Raw genomic sequence first — 21,597 nt, forward strand, 5'->3', positions numbered from 1 at the left:
TTGCTTATATAACAAAAAGCAGAAAATAAAATATGGCAAAGAACCGACGCATAATGAAAATAGTTCAAGAAGAAAGCACACACAAGAGTTCTGGGCTTTTTCACTTTTCCATTCTGTGGCAGATATGCATCTTCCCACAGGTGGGAGACAAAATGCTATAACTTTTGTGTGAAAACCTTTCCAGGGCTAGCTCATTCTTTGATTTGTTCCTCCATCCCTCCCTTAATCAAACATTTACTGTACAGATTTTAAGTGGCAGAGACTGTGACAGCTGAATAAAATATATATTCATTGATTTAAGAAAGTCAAATCTTGCAAAGGAGCTCACCGTTCAAAGAAGACAATTCAAACTTTGACCACAGCCCACAGTTAGAAATACACTTTATTTGCACTGCAATTCACTATGTACAGACTCAAACACACACTCAACAACAAAAAAACTAAAGAAAAACTTCACCAAAATAAGACTTACTTTTACTCTATAAAATACATGCTGATATTTTCTACTCTTGTTTTAAAAAATAAGGCCAGTCTCACTAAATTCATGACTCACTATAGGGTGGCAACTTGGTCTGAAAATCAGGTCCCCAGATAGGCAGGCAGGTTGAAATTTAGTTCTCTCTCTGGGCAGCTACCAAAGGCAGTGAAGACAGTTCAAACTGGCTACGGGGAGCTTTGCAGAGGGTGAGCTGCAACACACTGGGAAGTTCTTTGCACAAAAAATGAACAGAAAGCCCTAAGTTCCAAACGGCATGTATTCAGTTTATTTTGTTTTGTTTCATTTTCTTTGGGGACTGGTGGATACAAGGATCTGAACCCTTGACCTGGGTGTTATCAACATTGTGCTGAGCTAACCGGCCTACCCCAGATATTCAATTTGAAAATGCAGAGATTTATCAAAATGTATAACTATTTCAAAATAATCTTCTGCTTAATTAATGAGGTGGTTCTTGTGATTCCTCTTTAGAATTAAAAAAAGCTGTAAGTGAAAACAAAGGAAAGAAATGGTCACTGCCCTCTGCCTCCAGGTGACCTTGTCTGGAAGCGCTTCAGAAGCCTCCACCTTCACCTCCAGTCTTGCAGGTGGGAAGCATCACCCCATTTTGCAGTGGACTAAGAAGCTTGCCCAAGTTCTTGAACAGCAGAGACAGGGTCAAGACTTCAGTCAGTCTGCAGAAAACTGAAGCACTGTTTCTACTAATGACTCTTGTCATTCATCCATCTAGCCTCAAACCTACCACTGGGCATTACATATATATATATGTAATATATATTTTAAAAAGATGTAACATTAGTTTTTAACATTTGAACATCAATGTTAAGAAAATTGCAAAATGAAAATAATTTTGTAACACTGTAGGTCAACAACACATTACATGCTTGTGAAAATTTTTACAACCCATTCTTATTTTTAACCTACTACTACTGCTCTATTTGAAAAATACCTGCTTCAAAAGAAACCATCAAAACTGCCAACCTCTTTCTGTGATGAACAGAGCAGGGTTTCTTAATCTTTTAAAAGCATCTGTTTCCCTTTTTGACAAAAATCTCCTGTCCTCCTTTTAATGCCATTTGAAATTTCAAAATAAGAAAAATGTTATAGCTAAAATAAAAGCAGCACAATGATTTTGGAATATACCTCTTTGAATTACACAAGCCATCTTCTGGAAATTCTGAATAACCTCCTCCACAATGACCACCAAATACCACCTGGTAGTTGAGGATCACTGGTTTGGTGTGTTAATTACAAAGTAGGAGTAAAGAAGTTTAGAAAAGAATTTTCCTTTCCTGCTCACTTTTTATAAAGCTTCGGATCTACTTCTCTAAGAGCGTGTCACTAGGCATTCAAAATTTCTCTTACTGTGAATTTTTCCATGTGTACCCCTCCCACCCCTTACCACCACTCCACTCTCCACCGTTTCCTCTGTCCTTTCTAGGTAAACTCATTCAGAGAGTCATGGACTAATTAGAACTCTTGAGATGACCTAGTCCAACCTTCTAATCTTAGATGAAGAAAGTGAAACCCAAAGGAGATTCAATGCCTTGATCAGGCCACTAAGCTGTGAGTGACAGACCTGGGATGAAAAGCTAAGATTGTTGATGCTTGATCACAAATAATTCCCCTGTGTGACAGTAAACTTTCCACCTTCCAATAATAATAACAGTCTATGCCTAGGAATAACAATATTCTATTCCTATACTGTATATCAATACTTATACCTTCAACCTGACAAATATAAGGCTTAAAAAGTTCACTAGATTCTTAAGGAAACTAAGTAGTTCTAAGTAGTTCTTAAGTCTAAGTAGTTGAGTTCAATATTTAGAAAAACGTATTAAATAATTACAATGGGGCCGAGCCCATGGCGCACTCGGGAGAGTGCGGCGCTGGAAGCGCAGCGACGCTCCCACCGCAGGTTCGGATCCTATATAGGACTGGCCGGTGCACTCACTGGCTGAGTGCCGGTCACGAAAAAGACAAAAAAATAATAATAATAATAACAATAATTACAATGTACAAAGCATGGCAACAATGAAATAAAGGATGACAAAAATTACAGAATTACAAGGTAAAGAAAAGACAAAAATATATTTTCATTTTAGTTCAACCTTTTATGATAGGCAAGATTATATGAACATACGCAACCACGGAAGAGAAGTAATTTTGATAAAAGCCTTCATAATAATCACAACCCATATCTGACATATATTTAACACAAGGAATAAATGTCATAAGAGGTAAATAAGTAACTCAAAGATTTTAATTTATGGAAAGACTAAACACTTTTAAGGATCCTAAGCTCTTCTTGCTTGCCTCATTTCCAGTCCATGCTGAATATCACTATACTAATTTTCCAGAAGCAGAGCTCTGAGGGGTGGCTAACCCCTACTCTTTTCTCTGTTTTTTAGAAAAGCACAATATTCGCTGTCCTAGTTTTCCTTGCAGCTGCAGATGGCTACAGAACTCATTTTGGCCCACAAGACAGAAGTAGAAGTATTCTGGGGCGTTTCTGGGAAAGTTTTTAATTCTTTATAAAAGGTACAGTCAAAAAGGTGGCACTGCCCATCCCCCCTTCTTTCTGATTATAGTGCAGATGCAATGCCCAAGGTCACAGCTATCATCTTTCTATTAAAAGGCAACAATCAAGAGGACCAAAAACCAATTTGCCAAGGATGGCAAAACAGAAAGATAAAAAGGACTTGGGTCCATGATGGCTTTATCAATCTGCAGGAACAACTGAGACTTCCTTCTTTTAGACTTGTTAAAAAAAAAAAAAACAGCTTCCTATTTGTTTAAGCCACTTTGCTAGGTTTTCTGTTACATACAGCTAAAAGCATTCCTAAGAAATATAGCTTTAATAGTCTCCTCCCAGAGCCTAGATTCTAAACTCTTTAGCCTGACCATTTAACATACCCTGGAACCAGCCCATCTTTCCACAGTGTACTGGAGGTTTCTTGTCCATACTGAACAACTGCCCACCTCTGGACATATGCACCCACACACACTACGCTGCCTGTACAATATCTACCTCTTTTTCTCATTGCCTTGCCATTACCTACACAAATTCTCCCCTGGTCCTCTTCCTCAGGCCTGTCTTCTCACCAAACTTTTCACTTCTCTAAATTCTTAGTATCATTTTATTTCTAGTATTTAATGGCACATATCACTTTGGATCTTCTGTTATAATTACTTATGTATTTGATATCTCCTGGCAGGCTAAGTTCTAAGTCTTTGTTTTATCTTTGTACTTCCACACTGCAAAAGTGCCTGGAACATAGAAAGTACTCAAAATATAGATAGAACAAATTAATAAATAAGTGAATAAGTGATCTTTATCTCTGTAAATTAACATTTAAATATATCAGGAAATTTTAGAAAATACTATGATAGCATTTCTTTACTGAAGTTTTAGATTCACACAGATAACAAAATAACTTCTCAGACAAGGATAATTTTGTAGGTGATGCACGGTAAATTTTTCCTATGGGGTCAAAATGCAGAATGTATACTAGCACTTGCCTCCACCAAAGCATGGGATGAAGGTGAGATCTGTCTGGAAGTCAACAAAGGACAGCCACAGCAGGCAGTGAAGGACACGGAACTTTAATAGTACATATGTATTTTATACTAGTGTATCTCATGACATCATTGAGATTTACTACGAATACATTTAAAGTGCTTAGGACAGTGCCTAGTACCTAATCCTTACTGATAAATGCTATTTGTTTTATTATTTACAGGGAAATGGATGCTAGAGGTGGGATGTAAGTAACCGAGTCATGGTGGGTATAGGCACTGAGAAATCACTCACCAGGAATTTCCACTGTAGGAAACAGGTGATCTCTGCCTCTGATTTCACCAAGCAGCTAGTTAAATCATCCCATCATCTGTCCTAACCGCAGACTCTAGTCGTGAGCCTGCTGAGGCCAGATTCTAGAGGACTTGGCAGAAAATGGTAGGGTGTGTTATCTCTTATAGCCATCTGTTCAGTCCTTCACGAAAGAGATTAGCTTTACTCCAGGAGAGCATAGCTAACAGGAAAGAGGGAAGAAATCAGCTTTCCCTAGAGGCTCTTTCTACCTGTGGTCAGCAATCCAAGAGGGCTGAGAGTCAGAGAAGCACGTCCCTTGCAGGGTTAGCAGAGCCAAGTTTAGTGGCAAGCAAAGCAGGAAGATTAAAAGTACAAAGTGAGATAAAACTGGGACACGGGAGAACCATGAAAACCAGGCCTCTCCCAATCACCTCCAGCTAAGCACAGCCCTAAGATGAAAGTCACTTCTACTGCAAGGACACATCCACTGGAATGCAACCTGGTGACAAGAAACCTTCCAAAATTCCTCTTGTTCTACCAAGTCAGGGTATTCCCCCAATTTGCTGAAGTGAGGGTTGTCAAAGATTTTAAAACCCTTCTATAGGCTTACCATATAATTAATACACAGATGAGAAAACTGAGGCACAGGAAGGTTAAGTGAATTGCTCAAGCACTCACAGCTAATAAACTGTGGAGCCAAGATTCAAAGCCAGGCAGCCTGGTTTCAGAGTTCATCCCCTTAAACACTTCACTATCCTGCCTCCCAATTTAGAATGCAGAGAAAGCATAGTTCAGTCTCCTCAGCTGTATGGAAGAGAAAAATAAAATTCCCAAAGTGGACCACATAAGTAGTCAGTAGCAGATCTGTGACAAGAATCCAAGGAGTGTGTGAGGGAAGGGGGAAGAGGGATTTGTGGTAGAAGAGAAGAAATGCTCCCCCCAAAAGCCAATAAAACACTCCAAAATTTCATAGCCTTACATAACAGCAAGAAGCTCAAGTGTGGAAAAAAAGTGCTAATAATTGGAAATACTATTTTAAATCTATAAGCAATTCACCTATACTAGATGTCAAGTATAAGGTGTTTATTCAGCAACAAGAATTTTGGGATATTTTTTACATTAGTAAACATGTTCAGTAAGAGATATTGAGTTGACCTTTCTTTTGACCTTAAAGTGTAAATATTAATTACATGTTTTATAGTATTTGCATCCCTTGTAGAAGCAAAGTGCTCTTTAATTTTCAAGTTTCTCTCCCAGAAAGGTTAGGTGAAAATATGATAGCATTTACCAAAAAAACGAGAAAAAAGATGAGCAAGAAATTATACATTAGAATAGACAAACAAAAAGAAAACCAATAAAAAATAATTTAGATTAATTTGTCTAGATAGATTCTCAACTCTTACAATACAAGCTTTAAGTGAAACCCTACTTTTATAAAATAAAAACCTTAGAGATATCAGAGTAAATTCATGCCATAATGAGATATTCAATCCTGGAATTAAACTGAAACCTAACTCTGCTTTCTTCTACGTTTCTCTTGATCTTAGAAGTTAAGAAGAAATTTCTCTAAACTGAAAAGCATGACATCCTTGTGTATATTCAAGTTATAAAGTTTCTGAAGTATTGTTCTAAGAGACTAAATCTTCCTAAATAGGCTTAAAGCTTCTATAATGGGAAACAAAAACTATGAGAAAATTATTATGTATGAGCAGAATTAACTCAACTTTTCTAACACATATTTTACATTCATATAAATGAAACCAAAGTTTCCTGAAACAATACTTACCCCTTAATACAGGCAATTGTCTCTGGTACTTTGTCTGTTCTTTTCTCCAAAAAATAAAAATAAAAACCCCAACGGCAACTTACCATATGGATTACTTGACCCATCAGTGGTCTTATAGTAGACCATAGTTTAAAAACACTGGTTTATACTTGAGTCTCACCAAGACCTGTGTACATTTTCACAATAACAAATAAGAAATGATTACAGTATTCAGTGAGAAACCTACCTAGAAACGTTGCCTGTAATTTCAATGTTACTACTGAAGAATGGAGAAGGAGGTGTGTGCTGACCTGCATCTGGTGAGGTGACAGAATTATGAGTGGATGCTGCTGCACTCAGTAGTTTTGCCACAGGAGGGGAAAGAAAAGGGGTCAGCCAGACACAGCCTCACTTTGCAGCAGCCCTTTGGTTGTGTTCATAAAGTCTGGCTGTAGGTTGCAGGTAAATCCTGCAGAGAAAAATGGGAGTCCAGAACTGCTCAGACAGGTTGGAGCAAAAAAATCCCTGTAGAGGGCCAAGGCCAGGTGCATAAAAGCTGAGGGTGGCTGGCACTCTCCTGTACAAATACAGGTCCCCGTAGACCGTCCCTGCCACTGCCTCTGCACTGTGTACTCATGCTCCATCTCATGGCTTTTCACCGGAAGAAAACAGCGAGCTTTGAACAGCAACCTAACAGTGTTTTAAGACACAAGAATTAATTTAATCTTTTATTTTTTTCTGAGCAGAAGAAACATGCCTCTCTCTCAGCCATGCCCCAGACAAAACCTTATATAAACCCCAATATATAAACAGAGCTGCTGCTGCGCTGGGGGAGGAGCACTGCAGAGAGAGCCCCACATACCTCTCCATCTCTGTCCTCATCTATCGGTCCCTTGGGCTCCTCTACAGAACCCTGGTCCTCCCTAGAACAGCAGTAATACAGCCATAATGATGCATGTTTAATGATCCTCATCAATGGCAATCAAACCACTGTCCTATTTTGTTTTTTCTACAACTGCTGCTTGCTCCCTAGCTCTCTAAATGTCACCCTAACACAGAACTCCCTACAACTTCAGCAAGTGACATTCTACCAAGAACCTACGTAAAGCAATGTTTCTGAAAATGTCCCTCTACATTTGGCTCTCTTCCTTCTACCAAACAGAGAAATAAAAGAACATCAGCCAAACCAGCTGGGTCCTTCCTACTGCACCTCTTGTCATTACAATGCAATGGTAAGGCAAACCAACCAAACTCTTCTGATAGCCCCCCAATGGAAAGTATGATTCTAAGGAAATGATCAGACTATTACAAGCTTTATTTACAAGAAATTTTGGAGACACTCAGACTCACCAACTCTAGCAGTACTTAGAAGAAAAAGAGCAGCTTTCCTGTCACATCTGATAGGTCTTGATAGTAGGCTAAGGCACAGTCAAGGGAATAAGATAAAGATTAAGTGCTGCTGTTTCTGTGCTTACCCTAGCATGGGATGCTGCTTCCTGTGATGAAGGCTAAACAAATCATCTTTTTCTGTGAAGAGACTGTCATTTATGCTTTTAAATATGAGGGTTGAGAAGCTGAAACTTTATAAAAGGCTGAAATTAGATAATTTATCATGCTGAGTGGGAAAAAACTGCTTCTAGTAAAACAAAACTGAAGAGAATTAAAGAGTACAGAAGTGGAGATTAATTCCTTGGAAAAAGTTATTTGGATGTGGCACATGGAAATATAAGTTTAATACGTAAAATATTTAGGATTATGATAAATTCTATTAACATACTATTGTTGGTTCTTAACTAAAAATGTCACTTTTAAAGCTTCTTTCTATAAGGGAATTCCTACTCCCCCAATATATTTAATTACTTATCACATTATTTCCAATATTTTAAAAACTCAAGCTATTAACAATTTTCGTAACATAATTAACACTTTGACATTTCAAAATGATGTCTGGTAATGAAAAAAAATGGTACCTTTTCCAATTCTCGCGGTATTCGCATACAAGTGTATACTCTTTCTCTTCTTTCTGTATACTTGGCCTCGTTATGTTCGAGGAAGTACCCTCTTGTTAGTTCAGCACTTAGGAACCTCAACAATGAAAGCTCTACAGAAAAAGAAAATGACACAAAACAAAAAGAACAGTATTTATCAAGGAACGTACATGCTAGATGGGGCCATAGGTAACACACATATAAAACAAAATGAGAATAAAACAAAGCAATCTGTAATTCTGTGCATAGAGCTGAACAAGTGAACTAATGATCAGCAAATATTGTTGAGAAAATTGCTGCTCTTTGTGGTGTAAACTGACAACACCACAGGAATATGGAAGGGAATGATTACTAAAAGCCAGATCAGTCAGAAGAGCATTTTGTGAGAGTCCAGTCCTGGTCTTACAGGTGATGCAGGACCTGGACTGATGAAGAGATAAAGGAGGGAAAAAGAATGTATTAGATGGGTATACAGAATCAAAAGGGAGCCAAGTCACGTAACAGGCATTGCTTTAGTCCAAGAACTATACTGGGTGAACTACATGGATACTGGTGCAACTGCTTGCTTCTTAGTTCAGACGCAGAGATTCTGCAAAAGTGTCTAATGCCATTTCCCTATGTAAAGGATTACCAATATAATTATAATCACAATAGTTACACAGAGTAAACCTCAACCAGATCTGAAAAACCTTGCTTTCCTTGAATTTTTTCATTTGCTCTTATTTCCTGTTTCTCTGAGGCAAATTCATCCACAGTCATCTCAGCTCAGACAAGGAAGTGAGGCTGAAGGAGATTAAATACTTTCCACTACAACTGGAGACTTGTGGGGATAAGCCTCAGTAGTAGATGTTTGATCCCAAATCTTTCCAGTGTGTGACACTTCCCAACAGCCCATTGCCCCAATGACCTCCCAGCACCCCTTACTGCACACACACCTTCCCCACTCTTACTCTGAAGGAGACCCAACTCTCCTCCAGAACTCAGGATAGCAAAAGGTTTCAAACTGTCCTCTGCTGTGAGCTGGCCTTGGGGTCTTTTTACCAAAGGTAGTACAGATGTTCCCTCCAACATGTCTGCATGTATGGGGGAAAGAGTTTATAGTAAAAAATACCCCTGAAAAGCCTAAGGAAGACTTAGAAGCAGACTTAACTTTCAGTGTAAACAATGGGTCTAAAATGGCTTACTTCCTCCAGTACTAAAACAGATCTCTAGTTCACTGAGCATAATGTCAAGTGACTTGCTTGCTTACGTTTAGGGTTTATATTTTATATAGTCACCCCTTGGTATTCATGGGGGATTGGTTCCAGGACCTCTAAGGATATCAAAGTGCACAGATGCTCAAGTCCCTTATACGTGTATAAAGTGGTACACGATTTGCATATAACCAATGCACATCTTCCTATATACTTTAAATCATCTCTAGATTACTTACAATACCTAATACAATGCCTACATATCACTTCTTTGTGAGGATTCAATGCAGTACTTGGCACGTGGCAAATTAAAGTTATGCTTTTTAGAATTTTATGGAATTTTTCCCCAAAATATTTTTGATTTACGGTTGGCTGAATCCATGAATGGGAAACCCATGGACATGAAGGGCCAAATGTATATGTCTACACATAACACACACGTACATACACTTCTTTAAAGATCAGATTTATAATCTCTTTGGAAGAGTTGGTGATACAGAGAGAGATATCTAGGATTGAAACAGACTGAGAGAAAAGCAGACTTCCTCCTGTGCCAGCCTAGTGCATGGGCAGGCAGAATCATCAAATGCACTGTGTGCACCGTATTCTCTCTTTTCAGAACATTTACAGTTGAAGTCATGTGGGTTAAATGGACACAAGATGTGAACTCTATCGTATAAATTAACAGATTTCAGATTTAAAGGCCTTAGTATAACCAAATCCATGTAGAGTAAAACTTTTGGTTAGGAACTTTCTAATATGCTCTAGACTGGCTAGAACCAGAAAAAGATCTGCTCTTTGAAGAGGAGAACTTTAAGCTGCAAATAAGAACGGCCAAAACTAAGGAAAGATCAAAAATTATACTCAGTTCAGTTTTCCAATTAGAAAGAAAAAAACATTTTGATTGGCTAACATCTATAAATATCAATTATTTCATGTAAAAAGCAGAAAGATACACAATTATAATTCAGAAAGCAGAAGAGATACACAATCTTTCACTGGCTTTAGTGAACTCTGAATCTTGAACCCCAAAGCCCACCTCACCATAATCTCTGGACAGCATCCAACCTGCTGCTTCACTGTCCCTCCCTGTCACCCCAAACTCTGCCTTCCTGTCACTGGCACAATTCTCTCTTGGATGGCTCGCTATTCTGACCTAAGTCTCTTTGATGGCTTTTCCTTTGCTACCTGACCCCTAAGTGTTTGCTGGTTTGGCGCTCTATTCACTACATCCTAACAAAATGTGAGCTACCAAGCGTCAGCCACCCTTTAGTGCTGTTTTCTCTGACATGTCCTTGGTCACCTTTTGTTTCCTATACTTAATCTCCTTGGATGGTCTTAAAACCATCATCTAAATCCTAAAATCATCATATCTTCAGTTCTGACTCCTGAGCCATATTTCCAAGTGCCTCCTGGTCAACTCCACCTAGATATCCCATAGACACCTTATCATCTGCAAAACTGAACCCCGTGTCTTCCCTACAAAATCTGTGCCTCTCCTAGAGTCCTGACTTTAGTTCATGGCATCACCAATGAGACAGTGACTGTGCTAGAAACCCAGGGCCAATCCTGACAATCTCCTTTCCCCTCTCACCAAGCCCTATGGATTCTTCCTCTGAAACATGAACCTTTCCCTCTTTTTTCTATACTCCACTCTAGTTTGGTTCTCATCATCTCTCTCCAGATTACTGTGAAAGCTTCCTGAATGAGGGCCCTTCTTCCAATCTTTCCTCCCTTCGATCCTAACAGGATCTGGTGGCCAGAGTCTGCATGCTCACACAGGTCAGGTCGGATATCATGCTGCTGAAACCCTGCAGTGGCTCTTCGTCACCTCCAGGATGAGGTCTTAACTCCTCAGTGCTGGCAGACCAGATCCCCTATGACTTGGCCTGGGGCTGTCTTTTCAGTCACACCTGCCTCCCCTGAATCTCTCGGTCACAATTCCCTGGTTACACTACTTTTCTTCCCTTCCAAACATGTCAATCGGTTCATACTGCTCCTTGGCCTGAGAATTCCTTTCCAATTTTGCACAGTGAACACGTTGGGGCGTTGCCTTCTCTGTGTCAACTGCGCTACGTTTCCCAGCAGAACCCATCCTTCCCCCTGTGTGCTCCCACAGCACCTGCACTTGCCTGTGTTTCCCTGCAGCACACTACATTCAGTTTCTGCTCTGGTTTTCTCATTCACTTTCGCATCCTTGGAGCACAGCATATAATATGTGCTCAATAGATGCTTGCTAAAAGAATACATGGATCGGAGAAAGAGAAGAAAAATCATAGAGGAAAGTGTGGCGAGAGAGAGCAAAAACAGAATCAGAAAGTGAAAAGCTAAAGATGAAGTGGAAAGGCAGATGAATGAGATAAGAAAGACATATAAAGACACAAAATGGAGTAGCCAAATTACAGTCCCCTCAGGAGGCAGGCAGCCTAGCAGAACTGACACTTAGGAGAACTGAGGAAGTGATGCAAACGGCAGATTGGGTTTAACTTTTGGGGGATGATTTGTTCCTTCTGGTTCTATAATTTCTGGCATTTCTCAATCTTTTTTTACCACTAAATTTCTCTATTTAAAGATGACCTATATGAATATAGAAAGTGGAATTAATCAAAATGTTCAATATTGGTGGAATTACTTAAAAAATAAAATGTACCAATTAAAAAAATAACAACGAGAATCAGAAATCAGAAGTGGCAAAAGAAGAGAACACCAAGTTCTTCAGAAGAGAAGAGAACCCATGATTGAGCCAGACTTGTTCTAAGACTGGGGAGTTAGCAGAGAAAGAGCAAAAAGCTATTAATGCCTCACTCAACATAGGAACTGTTGAAGATATAGGAGCTTCTACTCTGTATGAGTGTCTAAGTGACTGTAAAGGGTAACCCAACAGGCACCTGCTCCTCAATCCCCCTGAGAGAACAGGATGCTATGTTACAGCTGGTGAGTGCACTGGGTTCAGGGATGGGGAGATTCTCATTGTTCACAGTAAGCGCAAGGACAGAAGCTGGCAGCTCAGGAGTATGTCTGGGTTAAAGAGATATAGAAACAGGTTACTGCACAATTATTTTAATTTAAAAAAGCAAATTAAATAAAAAGGTGTAGATAGCTACACCCTTATATGTTTAGAAAATTATTCTCCATAATGGTGCCTTCCCTGGTGACTGCAGATGGCAGCTTTTACCATAATAAGAGTTTTGTTACGACCCATAAGAAGATAATGGGATTATCAATCAAAAGAAGGGGGTTCTAGCACCGGCTTTCTCACACATTAGTCCTGTGACCCTGACCAAGTAGCAGATCTCAATTTCACAGGAAAAAACTGAGGCTTAGAGCAGTTGTATAACACTTGTTACCTGCTTGCTTTCCACACAGGATCACTGAGGGACTAAGAGAGTATCTGTATGAAAGTCTATGAAAACAGCAAAGCATGACACAACATCTTGAACTATTTACTATTAATTTCACAAGTTCTATAGTATTAACCAATTCTGGTTTGGTGCACACCTAGTTTACTGATGCACTTTCTGCAATCCTGGTTCTAGGATTAAAAGGTAAAATGACAAATAATTATATTTAACTATATAACCTAAGTGATTAATTTCCTGTAAACAGGTTATCATATGATATAAACACAGAAAGTGTTTAAACTATATTATAAATACAAAATAATGTTGTGTCAAGATTCTACCTCTAGAAATGTAAGAATTTTAGTTACATGCACTAATTTATATTCTACAATGGAGAATTTTTAAAAAAATAAATGATAAAAACATAATATATTTCCAGTGCACACTTCTCACAACAGGTTCTACTGATAAGTCCATTTTGCAGATGAAAAACCAAGGCACGGAGAGGCTAAGGAGGTCTCCAAGGTCACACAGGAAGCAAGTGGCAGAGCCAGAATTCAAAGTCAAGATGTCTATTGCTAAAGTGTGTGCTTTTTACCACTAGATTATTTTGCCTATCATTGTCTCAAATGATTTTGTAAACAGGCCACTCTCTGGAAAACTAAAGCCCCTCCATCCCCATCCTTTCTCTGTGCCCCCATAGCACCTTGGGCTTACTTCGATGAAGCTACATTGTTCACTAGTTGGCTGTCTTACAAGAATATGAACTTTTTGATAGCAAATACCACATTCCTTTACGCTCCCGATGTCCACTCTCCAGTGAGTTCTGAATGTAAGGGTAGTCTCTGTGTACAACTAACACTATGCAAACAGGCTGGGGAATGGTTTTACAAGATATATAAAAGGAATACTAACAACAACAAAAAACAAGTTTCATGGGGTTAAATATCTGGAAAGCTTTATCATACTTCCTTCTCACCCATTCCTGGAGAAGTCGCCCTGCTTAAGGGATTAGGATCCTTCCACTTTCGGCATGAGACAGTTTACAAGTTCTTGCATACATTACTTCATGTAATACTCAAAACAATTATAAGAGCTAAAGAGAGCAGTTAAGAAACTGAGGCTCAGAGAGGTTAAGAGACTTGTCCAAAGCCACTGAAAAGTTAAGGGGCAAATTGAGAATAGAACCTGGATATTTGTATGAACTCTTAAGTCCGGCGTGCTCTCTCCCCTATGTCACAATTACCATCCATCCATCTGACACTTATACCGAGAGAAGATGATCTAGCCCTAACCTGGCTTCAGTTTGTGCAGAAGGAGGAAGGGGAGTGGGGTGCCTGTCCGAGCTATCAAGTTAGCCTCGCTGCTCTGTCTGCTGGTCCACCCCAGCCTTTTCCTGGAGAAGGCTATATTTTGCAGGATATTACTTAATCTTCAGTGCCAAAGTGTACCTGTGTTTCAGTGTTTTTATTTGTTTTTGTTTTGTTGAACATTTGTTTCTAGCATTCTATAGACCCATTTGAACTTATCTGTTATGTGATTTTGAGTACAGCTGCCTGGCTAATTATTTAGGAAGGCTACTGTTCTTTACCTGTGTGTACCACTCTTCAAGAACTCTGATAACTAAGTACAACCTAACTTTTCCATACTCTGGTTTTTCCTCCTTAGCAAAAGTGTCATTCTCATTTGTTATGCCAAACATCTGCCTTTACATTTTAGAGCAAATCCTTTTCCAAAATAAAATTACCCAAATACATATTTTCTGAACAATGACAACTTTTAGGTGCCAACCAATTTTAGTTCATTTATCCAGATCTTAACAAGAAATATCATTCAGTAAAAGTCTTTTAAAAATAGAGGTATTTTACTACTTAATTATAACATAAACAAGTGCTTCTATATTAGAACTAAAATTGTGAATATTCAATATAAGAAAAACAATACAAATCATAAATCCAAATAAATTTCTCCAGCATATTTTTAATCAATATTCTTTTCCTACCACAGAGTTGCTCTGTGATCCATTATCTTAATTGAGAAAAAATACAGTATAAATTGCTTCTTCCTCACCCCTAAAAGAAGAAATATTACGTTTAACTATCTTCTGAGAAAACTTATTGTAGAAATAAGAGCCTAGAATTTATAAAGTGTGAATTAAAAGTGATGAGTAACCGTAAATATTTTTATATGTTCAGTAATATGCCTAAATATATCTTTCTTAAAATAGCGTTGAGCATTAAAAAAATTGTAAAGTAATACGGCTGTCTGTTAGGAAAATATGAAACATGCAAATCCCCATAGTCTTAAATAACATAAAACTTCAATAAACTTTACTAAAGTTACACTGAAATACTAAATATAAGTTTATTACACAAATATATAGACTCACCCTTGTAACAAGGCCAATTAGGAATCGGCTTTTCTGGAAATCAATTATAACAGTAGTTCTGCCTTCCTAAGTCAAACGTGAGTAAAGGAACCATTTTATACAGTATATCAAGTTCCTAAAACCTTCAAAAAACTGTTTACAGTGTCATTTAGGGAAAAATGCTTCAAGTGTCATTTAGTGACATTTAGGGAAGTAAAGAACAGGTAGAATATTCATGAATTTATAGATAGAAAACAGATACAAAAAGAGTAGTGACTTTTTCTAAGACCACAGGGTTACAAAGCAAGGGATTAAAAATGGGATGAGAATACCATTAATCTGCCAGTCAATGCTATACAGTCTTCTGGAGACTTCTTTTGTGCAAGTATTGCCCAAACTAGAGCACAAATGAGCTGCTGGGGCTGAATTTTGGAGAGTAAACTAAGTTGAAGTTAAACATTGGCTTTTTAAAAGCCAAGATATTGAACTGGTCAAAGACCAAAATGAGTAACTTTTGATTGTTCATTCAGTTTACATACACTAAGTATAGCAAGTGAGAATTTCAAAAGCAGAGCAATAGTTTGTCGGAAGCAGCCAATTTTAGTCTATCTGTATGAGAGTTGTGGTTACTAAGTTTCCTATCTAGTTTTATAATTATTTTTATTTTCTTTTGTAAATAAGAAATTAATTAACTCTAGAGCACAATTTCAGAATCAGTCAGCCTTTAATGACTCATCAGGATATGTTTGGGGCCATCGGGATAACTATGTAATATATTCTATGGAGGGGGAAGACTGGCTAAATGAAAACATATGTTAATATAAACATCATATCTGTAAGAAGAACTTAAATTTCCCATTACACAAATAATAGGACATATGAACAGTTAAAACCTTTGCCCTACTCAAATCTTTTTTGGGAATTGCTAAAAAGGAGATCAGTTGGCTTTTCTGGGTTTCAATCTTTCTTCCTGCCTTTGTTCAATCTCTTTTATGAAGGTAAAGCAAGAGGTCTAATGATGGGTTAAGGCAGAGAAGAGAAGCAAAGAGATGGACAACAAGTTTAAGCTCTAGGAGTGAAGAGTCACCATTAAAAAAGGGAAAAAAAAAAAACAACAACAAAAAAACAAGCCTCATGGCACTATAACCATTCGAATCAATATTGTTCATTCACACCTTACTTCAGGCTCTTGTTTCAGGAGCAACACCTATCCCTATGCATCTCCAACACCTGCATTACATACGTTACTTTCATCCTCACTGGAAGGTGTTACACTTATTTAATACCAAGCCTTCTGTTAAATCTCCATGGTGACTAGAACTGACTTAGATACTTCAGATACTAAACTATTTGGTAGTGACACTATGAAACAGAGCCAAATGAATTAAGCAAGCAGTTGAATGAAGCAAGCATGGAGTCAACAAAGCAATTCAACAACTGAACCAAGCCAAGGCCAAAGATTGCCTAATTCTTAGCCCAAAGTAGACTTGTTGGACCTAGATTCCTAAATGGGAATATGGTTATACAGAAACTCTCCCACCTAGAACTTTTACAGAGAGTCAAGCATGAAAACATAATATGTACTTATTATTTGGTCTTACATCAAAAAGGATAATAGAAGTTGGTAGTATTTTTAAGAGTAGGGGGAAAAAAGACAGAGGAGGTGAATCTGCAGTTCTTGATGACCACTATACCCAGAGTCCAAGGCCAGGAACCACACAGGCAAGAGTGAAATAGACAATGGTCACTCAGAGAGTGAATGAAAATAGAATGAGTGGGATAGCCATTTTCAACTATGTTCAGGTGTAAGTACTAGCATCTGAGACAAGTTTCATCCTACTGCCAGGCTGTACATAAGTCAAAAAGGGAACCAAATGATAGAAGAGTTTGAAAAGAAACAAAAAGCAAGCTTACACTTGATGTAGACACACGTATATGGTATATACAGCTGTATATACACAAACTAATAAACATATACATTTTCTAAACATATAAATCAACAAGGATAGGTATAAAACAAACAAACAAAAAAACTCAAAAACTATATTTTGATTTATTTTACTCGGGTGGAGAAAGTGTGGATTGCACCTAATCTGTATAACCATTTAGGGAATCCTAGGCTGTTAGAAACAACCAATAAACATCTTATTTATAAGAGCCCTAAGTTCCTTGGGAGAAATGATAAAGGAGACTTTGGAACTAACTGATGGTTAGGCCACGAAGACACTAAGATTATGACTTTCAAAAGGAAAAACAAAGACTGTCCTAACTTGGGTAGGGGGTCTAGATCTCATGGGCAGGGGTGCTAGAGTATCAGAGGCACCACCAGGCATAAAAAATGGACAAGTAACCCCTTAAGAGTGAGCAACTAGCCTTGGAAGACTAGTTTGATTCAGGGAGAAATGCTTTTCTTATGACCCTAGGTGGTGCCACTCAAAGTCCCACTGGCTCAGGCCAGTCCCTAGTGAACAGTTTTCTAAATTCTGGAAAGGAGGGGAAGGAAAGATTAGAGATTAGTGGAAGGGAGCAGTTCTGGGTGTTGAAGAAAGGCGAAAAGAATCCTAATCTCTAGTGAGGAAGCCTCCCCCAAATGTGGCATCCCAGTCGCAGGGTGGACACCAGCAGAGACACCAGTGGGAAAGAAGGCGGCCAGGAACAATGGCTGGTGACACCAGCTGAAATGTTCCTGGGATTCTCACCTAAGTCCTGATCCCCAAGGCTAGTGTGACAGGGCAAATCAAGACTAACTACAAAACCAATGGAACTGAGGAAACAATGAGGACTATCCCCAACAGCTAAAGCTGGAAGTGCCTCCCTGATGAAGACTTTCTGCAACTATGGGTTAAAAGTCCAGCTTTAAACATGTTAAGTAACAGTGAACTATGTCGGTGAAGAATGGGTGTGTGGTATGATGAAATCTTTGGAAGTCCAGATATCCAGTCTCATCCCAGGAAGAGCTAGAGTAGGAATGGTAGGTGTTACTCCAAGAGCTCAGGATCTGTAGTCATCCAAAGGCTCTTGACAACTTCATTTCCTCTCTATTCAAGCAACAACAAATGTTGGCTTTCCTCAAACTCAGAAATATTTTAAAGAAATTATCTATAATGATATCTGGCCACATCTATTTCAATTTGCACCAGAGTGCTTCTAATATTCAAGTCAACCTAAGTAAACAGACAGCTGACAGATTCAATGCTCTGTCTTACTTAGATCCTGCCAATTCAGAAAGTAAATACTCCTGCAAGCATCTGACAATCAAACCAAAAAAGTATGACTAAGAATTTGTAAGTGGTTAATTGAAACAGACCTAACAAAGCACAGTCCGTACTTCATTTTTCAAAGATATGGACCTCTTCAAAATCTAACTTATGTTCAGTTCTGGGAATTGGCAAATCAATTAGGATCTCATCTGATCAGACTTCTGGCCTTTAAGTACTCCTACAGTTTCAACACTCAAGTACAATCAATGATGCAGTCAGTCTTATAATGTAAACATTTATTTGCATGAACTGCAAGAAATAACAGCTAATACGGCCCCTCCTGAGCACCAGAAGCAATTTTTTAATTGGGAAAAATTTAATGGGTTTATGTTCCGATTGCTTTTCAAAACTGAGAATTACTTAAGAATTAAAACATTGTGATCACTCTATATTCAATGAAAAATACATGCCCCAATCTTCCTTCTTCTTTTAAGCCTAACCTACAACTGCGATATGAATACAAACGCACTTTTTAACTTAAAGAACGCTAATAAAATCCTAGCGCTCACACAAAATGCTTAAAACCGATCAGTGAAAGGAGAATTTGTAAGTAGGTATTTTCTTATGTAGCAAAAATTTGGGGAGGGGGCAGGTTTCAGTTTAGGAAAAGTTCACGTGTAACATTTTAAGGAGTACTAAGTATTTCTGTTCTGGGCAAAACTACTGAGCCTCACGGTCCTTACCACACCGCCAGCTGCGTCTGCGAAAAACCTATCGGAGGGCAAGTTAACAGGTTTCTGTGGCTCAAGTTTGCTTAACAGAGAAGTCACCTTGGCATAAATATCCTTAGGACATCAGCCGTGCGCTTCTCGTGGCTGAGCTCCCGTGGACGCGGGAGAAGCCCGCCAACCGAAGACCTTGCAAGGGCCGTCAAGGGCCCCGGGTCGGACTTCCCCGACCGCAGCCCTCCTAGGGCGCACCTGGCCGGCCGGGGGACTCGGGGGCCGCGGGGCCGCGCGCAGACCCGTGTGAGGAGCTGTCAGCGCTGTGGAGCTTCGGGAGCCACGGAAGCCGCGGCCGCTCCGCGTGCTCACAGCCCAGGCGGAGCCGGGGCTCGCGGGCCAGAGTCCCACGGCGCCCCCGCCGCCCTCGGCCCCCAGTCGGCCCCTGGCCGCGGCCTAGCGCCGCCGCCTGCCCGCCTCACCTGCGCGGCCACGGCGCTTCTCCCGCCGCCGGTCGCTCTCGTAGAAGCCCAGCGTCTCCGTGTGCTGAGGCGCCGGCGGGGGCCCGTGGCCGCCGCTGCCGCCCGGCTGTTCCGTCTCGCCACGGCCGTCCCGCTCCCGGCCGCCCGCGCCGCCACCGCCGCCTTCTCCCGGGGCAGCCGCGTCGCCGACGCCCGCCATGTTCCGAGCACAACAAACCGTCCCCGCCGCCTGCCTCCAGAGCCCGGCCCGGCCCCCGCCTCCGGCCGGCCCCCTCCCCGCCTCGCCCCGCCCCTCGCCGGAGCCCGGGCCGCCGCCGCCGCTGCCTTCCGCGGCCAGACGAGCGGCGCGCGCCATTGGCGTCAGCGGTCCGTGTGAGGCTGCCGCCGCCACGGCCGCCGCCATCTTCTTCCTGCCCTCGCCGTGACGGGCGGCGGCTTCCCGCGCCGCGGCGGGCTCGGCCGGTCGGGGTGCCGCGCCGGCCTCCATGCAGTCGGGCCGCGAGGCCGGGGAGAGCAGGCGCCTCCGGGGCTCGGGGCCGGGGCCCGGTGGGTTGGGGCCGGGCGTGGCGATGACGGGCGGCGGGGCGGCAGGGGAGGGCCGGGGCGGCGGCTGCAGCGCCCGCTGTCCGCCGTCTGCGAGGTGTCCGGCCGCCCGCCCGGGTCCCCTTTTGCAGGTTCGGTGCCCGGAGTGCGCCGGCGCCGCCCGCCCGGTCTTGGCACCGCTGGCGCGGCCGCGGCGACGGGGGCCCAGCTCCAGATCTTCGACCCCCGCCAGCCCTGGCCCCATGTGTCCGCTATTTGGGCTCCATCCCTTCTGCATATTTATGGTCGTTCGTCACATTCCGTGACCTCTGGGTGTCCGTTGACAGTTTCCAAAGCACTTGGGCAAGAAGGATCTTGGGGGAGCTTAACAACAGGTGGGGCGCGAAGAGGAAGCGAGCGACCTGGGGACTGTGCCAGACGAGCTGAGTGCTTTATGCGCTTCACGCGCCCGCGGACATTCTAAACTGTCCTTTGGGATTAGGGTTAGGACACGGCCCTGGCTGCCGCGGTGTCCTTGCTCCGTCACCTGGGCGACCTCATTACTTAGGGCGGGACATGCCCTTTGCCGCTCTGGCGTGTGACCCCGCACCGAGCGCGGTGTCGAGTCCACCCTCAGCTGGGGTCGTGGAAGTGAGGACGCCCCGGACTGGGAGAAAGTGTGGGGGCCTTTGCCACTTGCTTCCCGCGTGATTGCGTCTTCCAGTGAGGGGGACAGTGGTACCTCGGTTTCCCGTATGCCAGCTTCGGGACTCACCTTTCTTACTCTTGATTAGCAAAAGCAAATCCAATTTCTCGCCGAACACTAAACTGCCTGGCATCTGCTCTAGGTCTGGACTTGGGACCCAGATAAAAACTGGCCTGAATAGAGCAAAATCGAGTTGGTGTTGATTCATCAGAGAGACCCCGAGAGTTCTGTTGTCACTGGCAGGTTGCCTGATTGCAAACTCTTAGCAAGTTTGAAACAGAGCGGGCTGCTTTGGGCAGCACAGGCGCCTGGCAGTCTTACTGAAGGAGGCAGGGGTGTGGGACTGAAAAAGCCCAGCCGCTAGGAGCTGACCCTAGTCCTGGCCTCATGGAAAGCAGCGACCAATGCAGACTGCAGAACCTCCTTATCCTTTTTGAAATAACTACATGATTACATTTCTAAACTTTATTCCTGTGACCATCCTGCGCGAAATTGTTTTGTTTGTATTTGGTCAAAACTGAGCCTTACTGAACCAATGAAAAGCAAATGCTTTGGTCAAATCTTCAGAATTATTTTGAAAATCAAAAGGCACGGAAAACGTGTCCTGGAAGTTTCCTTCCAGCTCAGATTTTCTTATTCTCAGATCCTTTATTCTCGTGGGGTAAAATCCCCCATTCCACTCAATTATGCACTGATTGCCAAGAAGGAAGTAAGCTTTGATTTCTATGTTTATGTCAGTTTCAGTTTACTGTCTTACAACATTTATTAGCCTATTGTCCCTGCCTTTAACTCAAAGTGGAGCTGGAAGGGAAGGAATCCCAAATTCTGTTTCTTAAGGCAGTCAGTAATAGGAATGGATTTCTCTCACTTTCTATATCAAGCCTGGGGAAAGACATTGTGTTCCAAAGGCTGTGCCTATCCTTTTAAATAGTCAGCAAAGAGAAGAAGGGAGCAGACATGTCCGAGCTAGGTACTGAAAGTGTTATGGAAGTAAGAGGAG

General features: G+C 41.3%; 1 protein-coding gene across 2 annotated transcripts in view; it reads right to left on the reverse strand.

The window, feature by feature from the left end:
* TAPT1 (transmembrane anterior posterior transformation 1) overlaps positions 1 to 20,202 on the reverse strand; it is a 65,489-nt gene extending 45,287 nt beyond the window's left edge. The window contains exons 1-2 of one of the 2 annotated variants that reach the window (XM_063108283.1): positions 19,370 to 20,194; positions 8,046 to 8,176 (exon numbers count right to left, since the gene is read on the reverse strand). In XM_063108283.1, coding sequence (XP_062964353.1) covers positions 8,046 to 8,176; positions 19,370 to 20,189 — 951 coding nt within the window. In that variant the 5' untranslated portion in view covers positions 20,190 to 20,194. Of the gene's footprint in view, positions 1 to 8,045; positions 8,177 to 19,369 lie in introns of both variants that reach the window. The other variant, XM_063108285.1, reaches the window with a different exon arrangement.
* Between the last annotated feature and the right edge of the window lie 1,395 nt (positions 20,203 to 21,597).

This window comes from Cynocephalus volans, chromosome 9 (assembly GCF_027409185.1).
Source record: "Cynocephalus volans isolate mCynVol1 chromosome 9, mCynVol1.pri, whole genome shotgun sequence".
Taxonomy (NCBI): domain Eukaryota; kingdom Metazoa; phylum Chordata; class Mammalia; order Dermoptera; family Cynocephalidae; genus Cynocephalus; species Cynocephalus volans.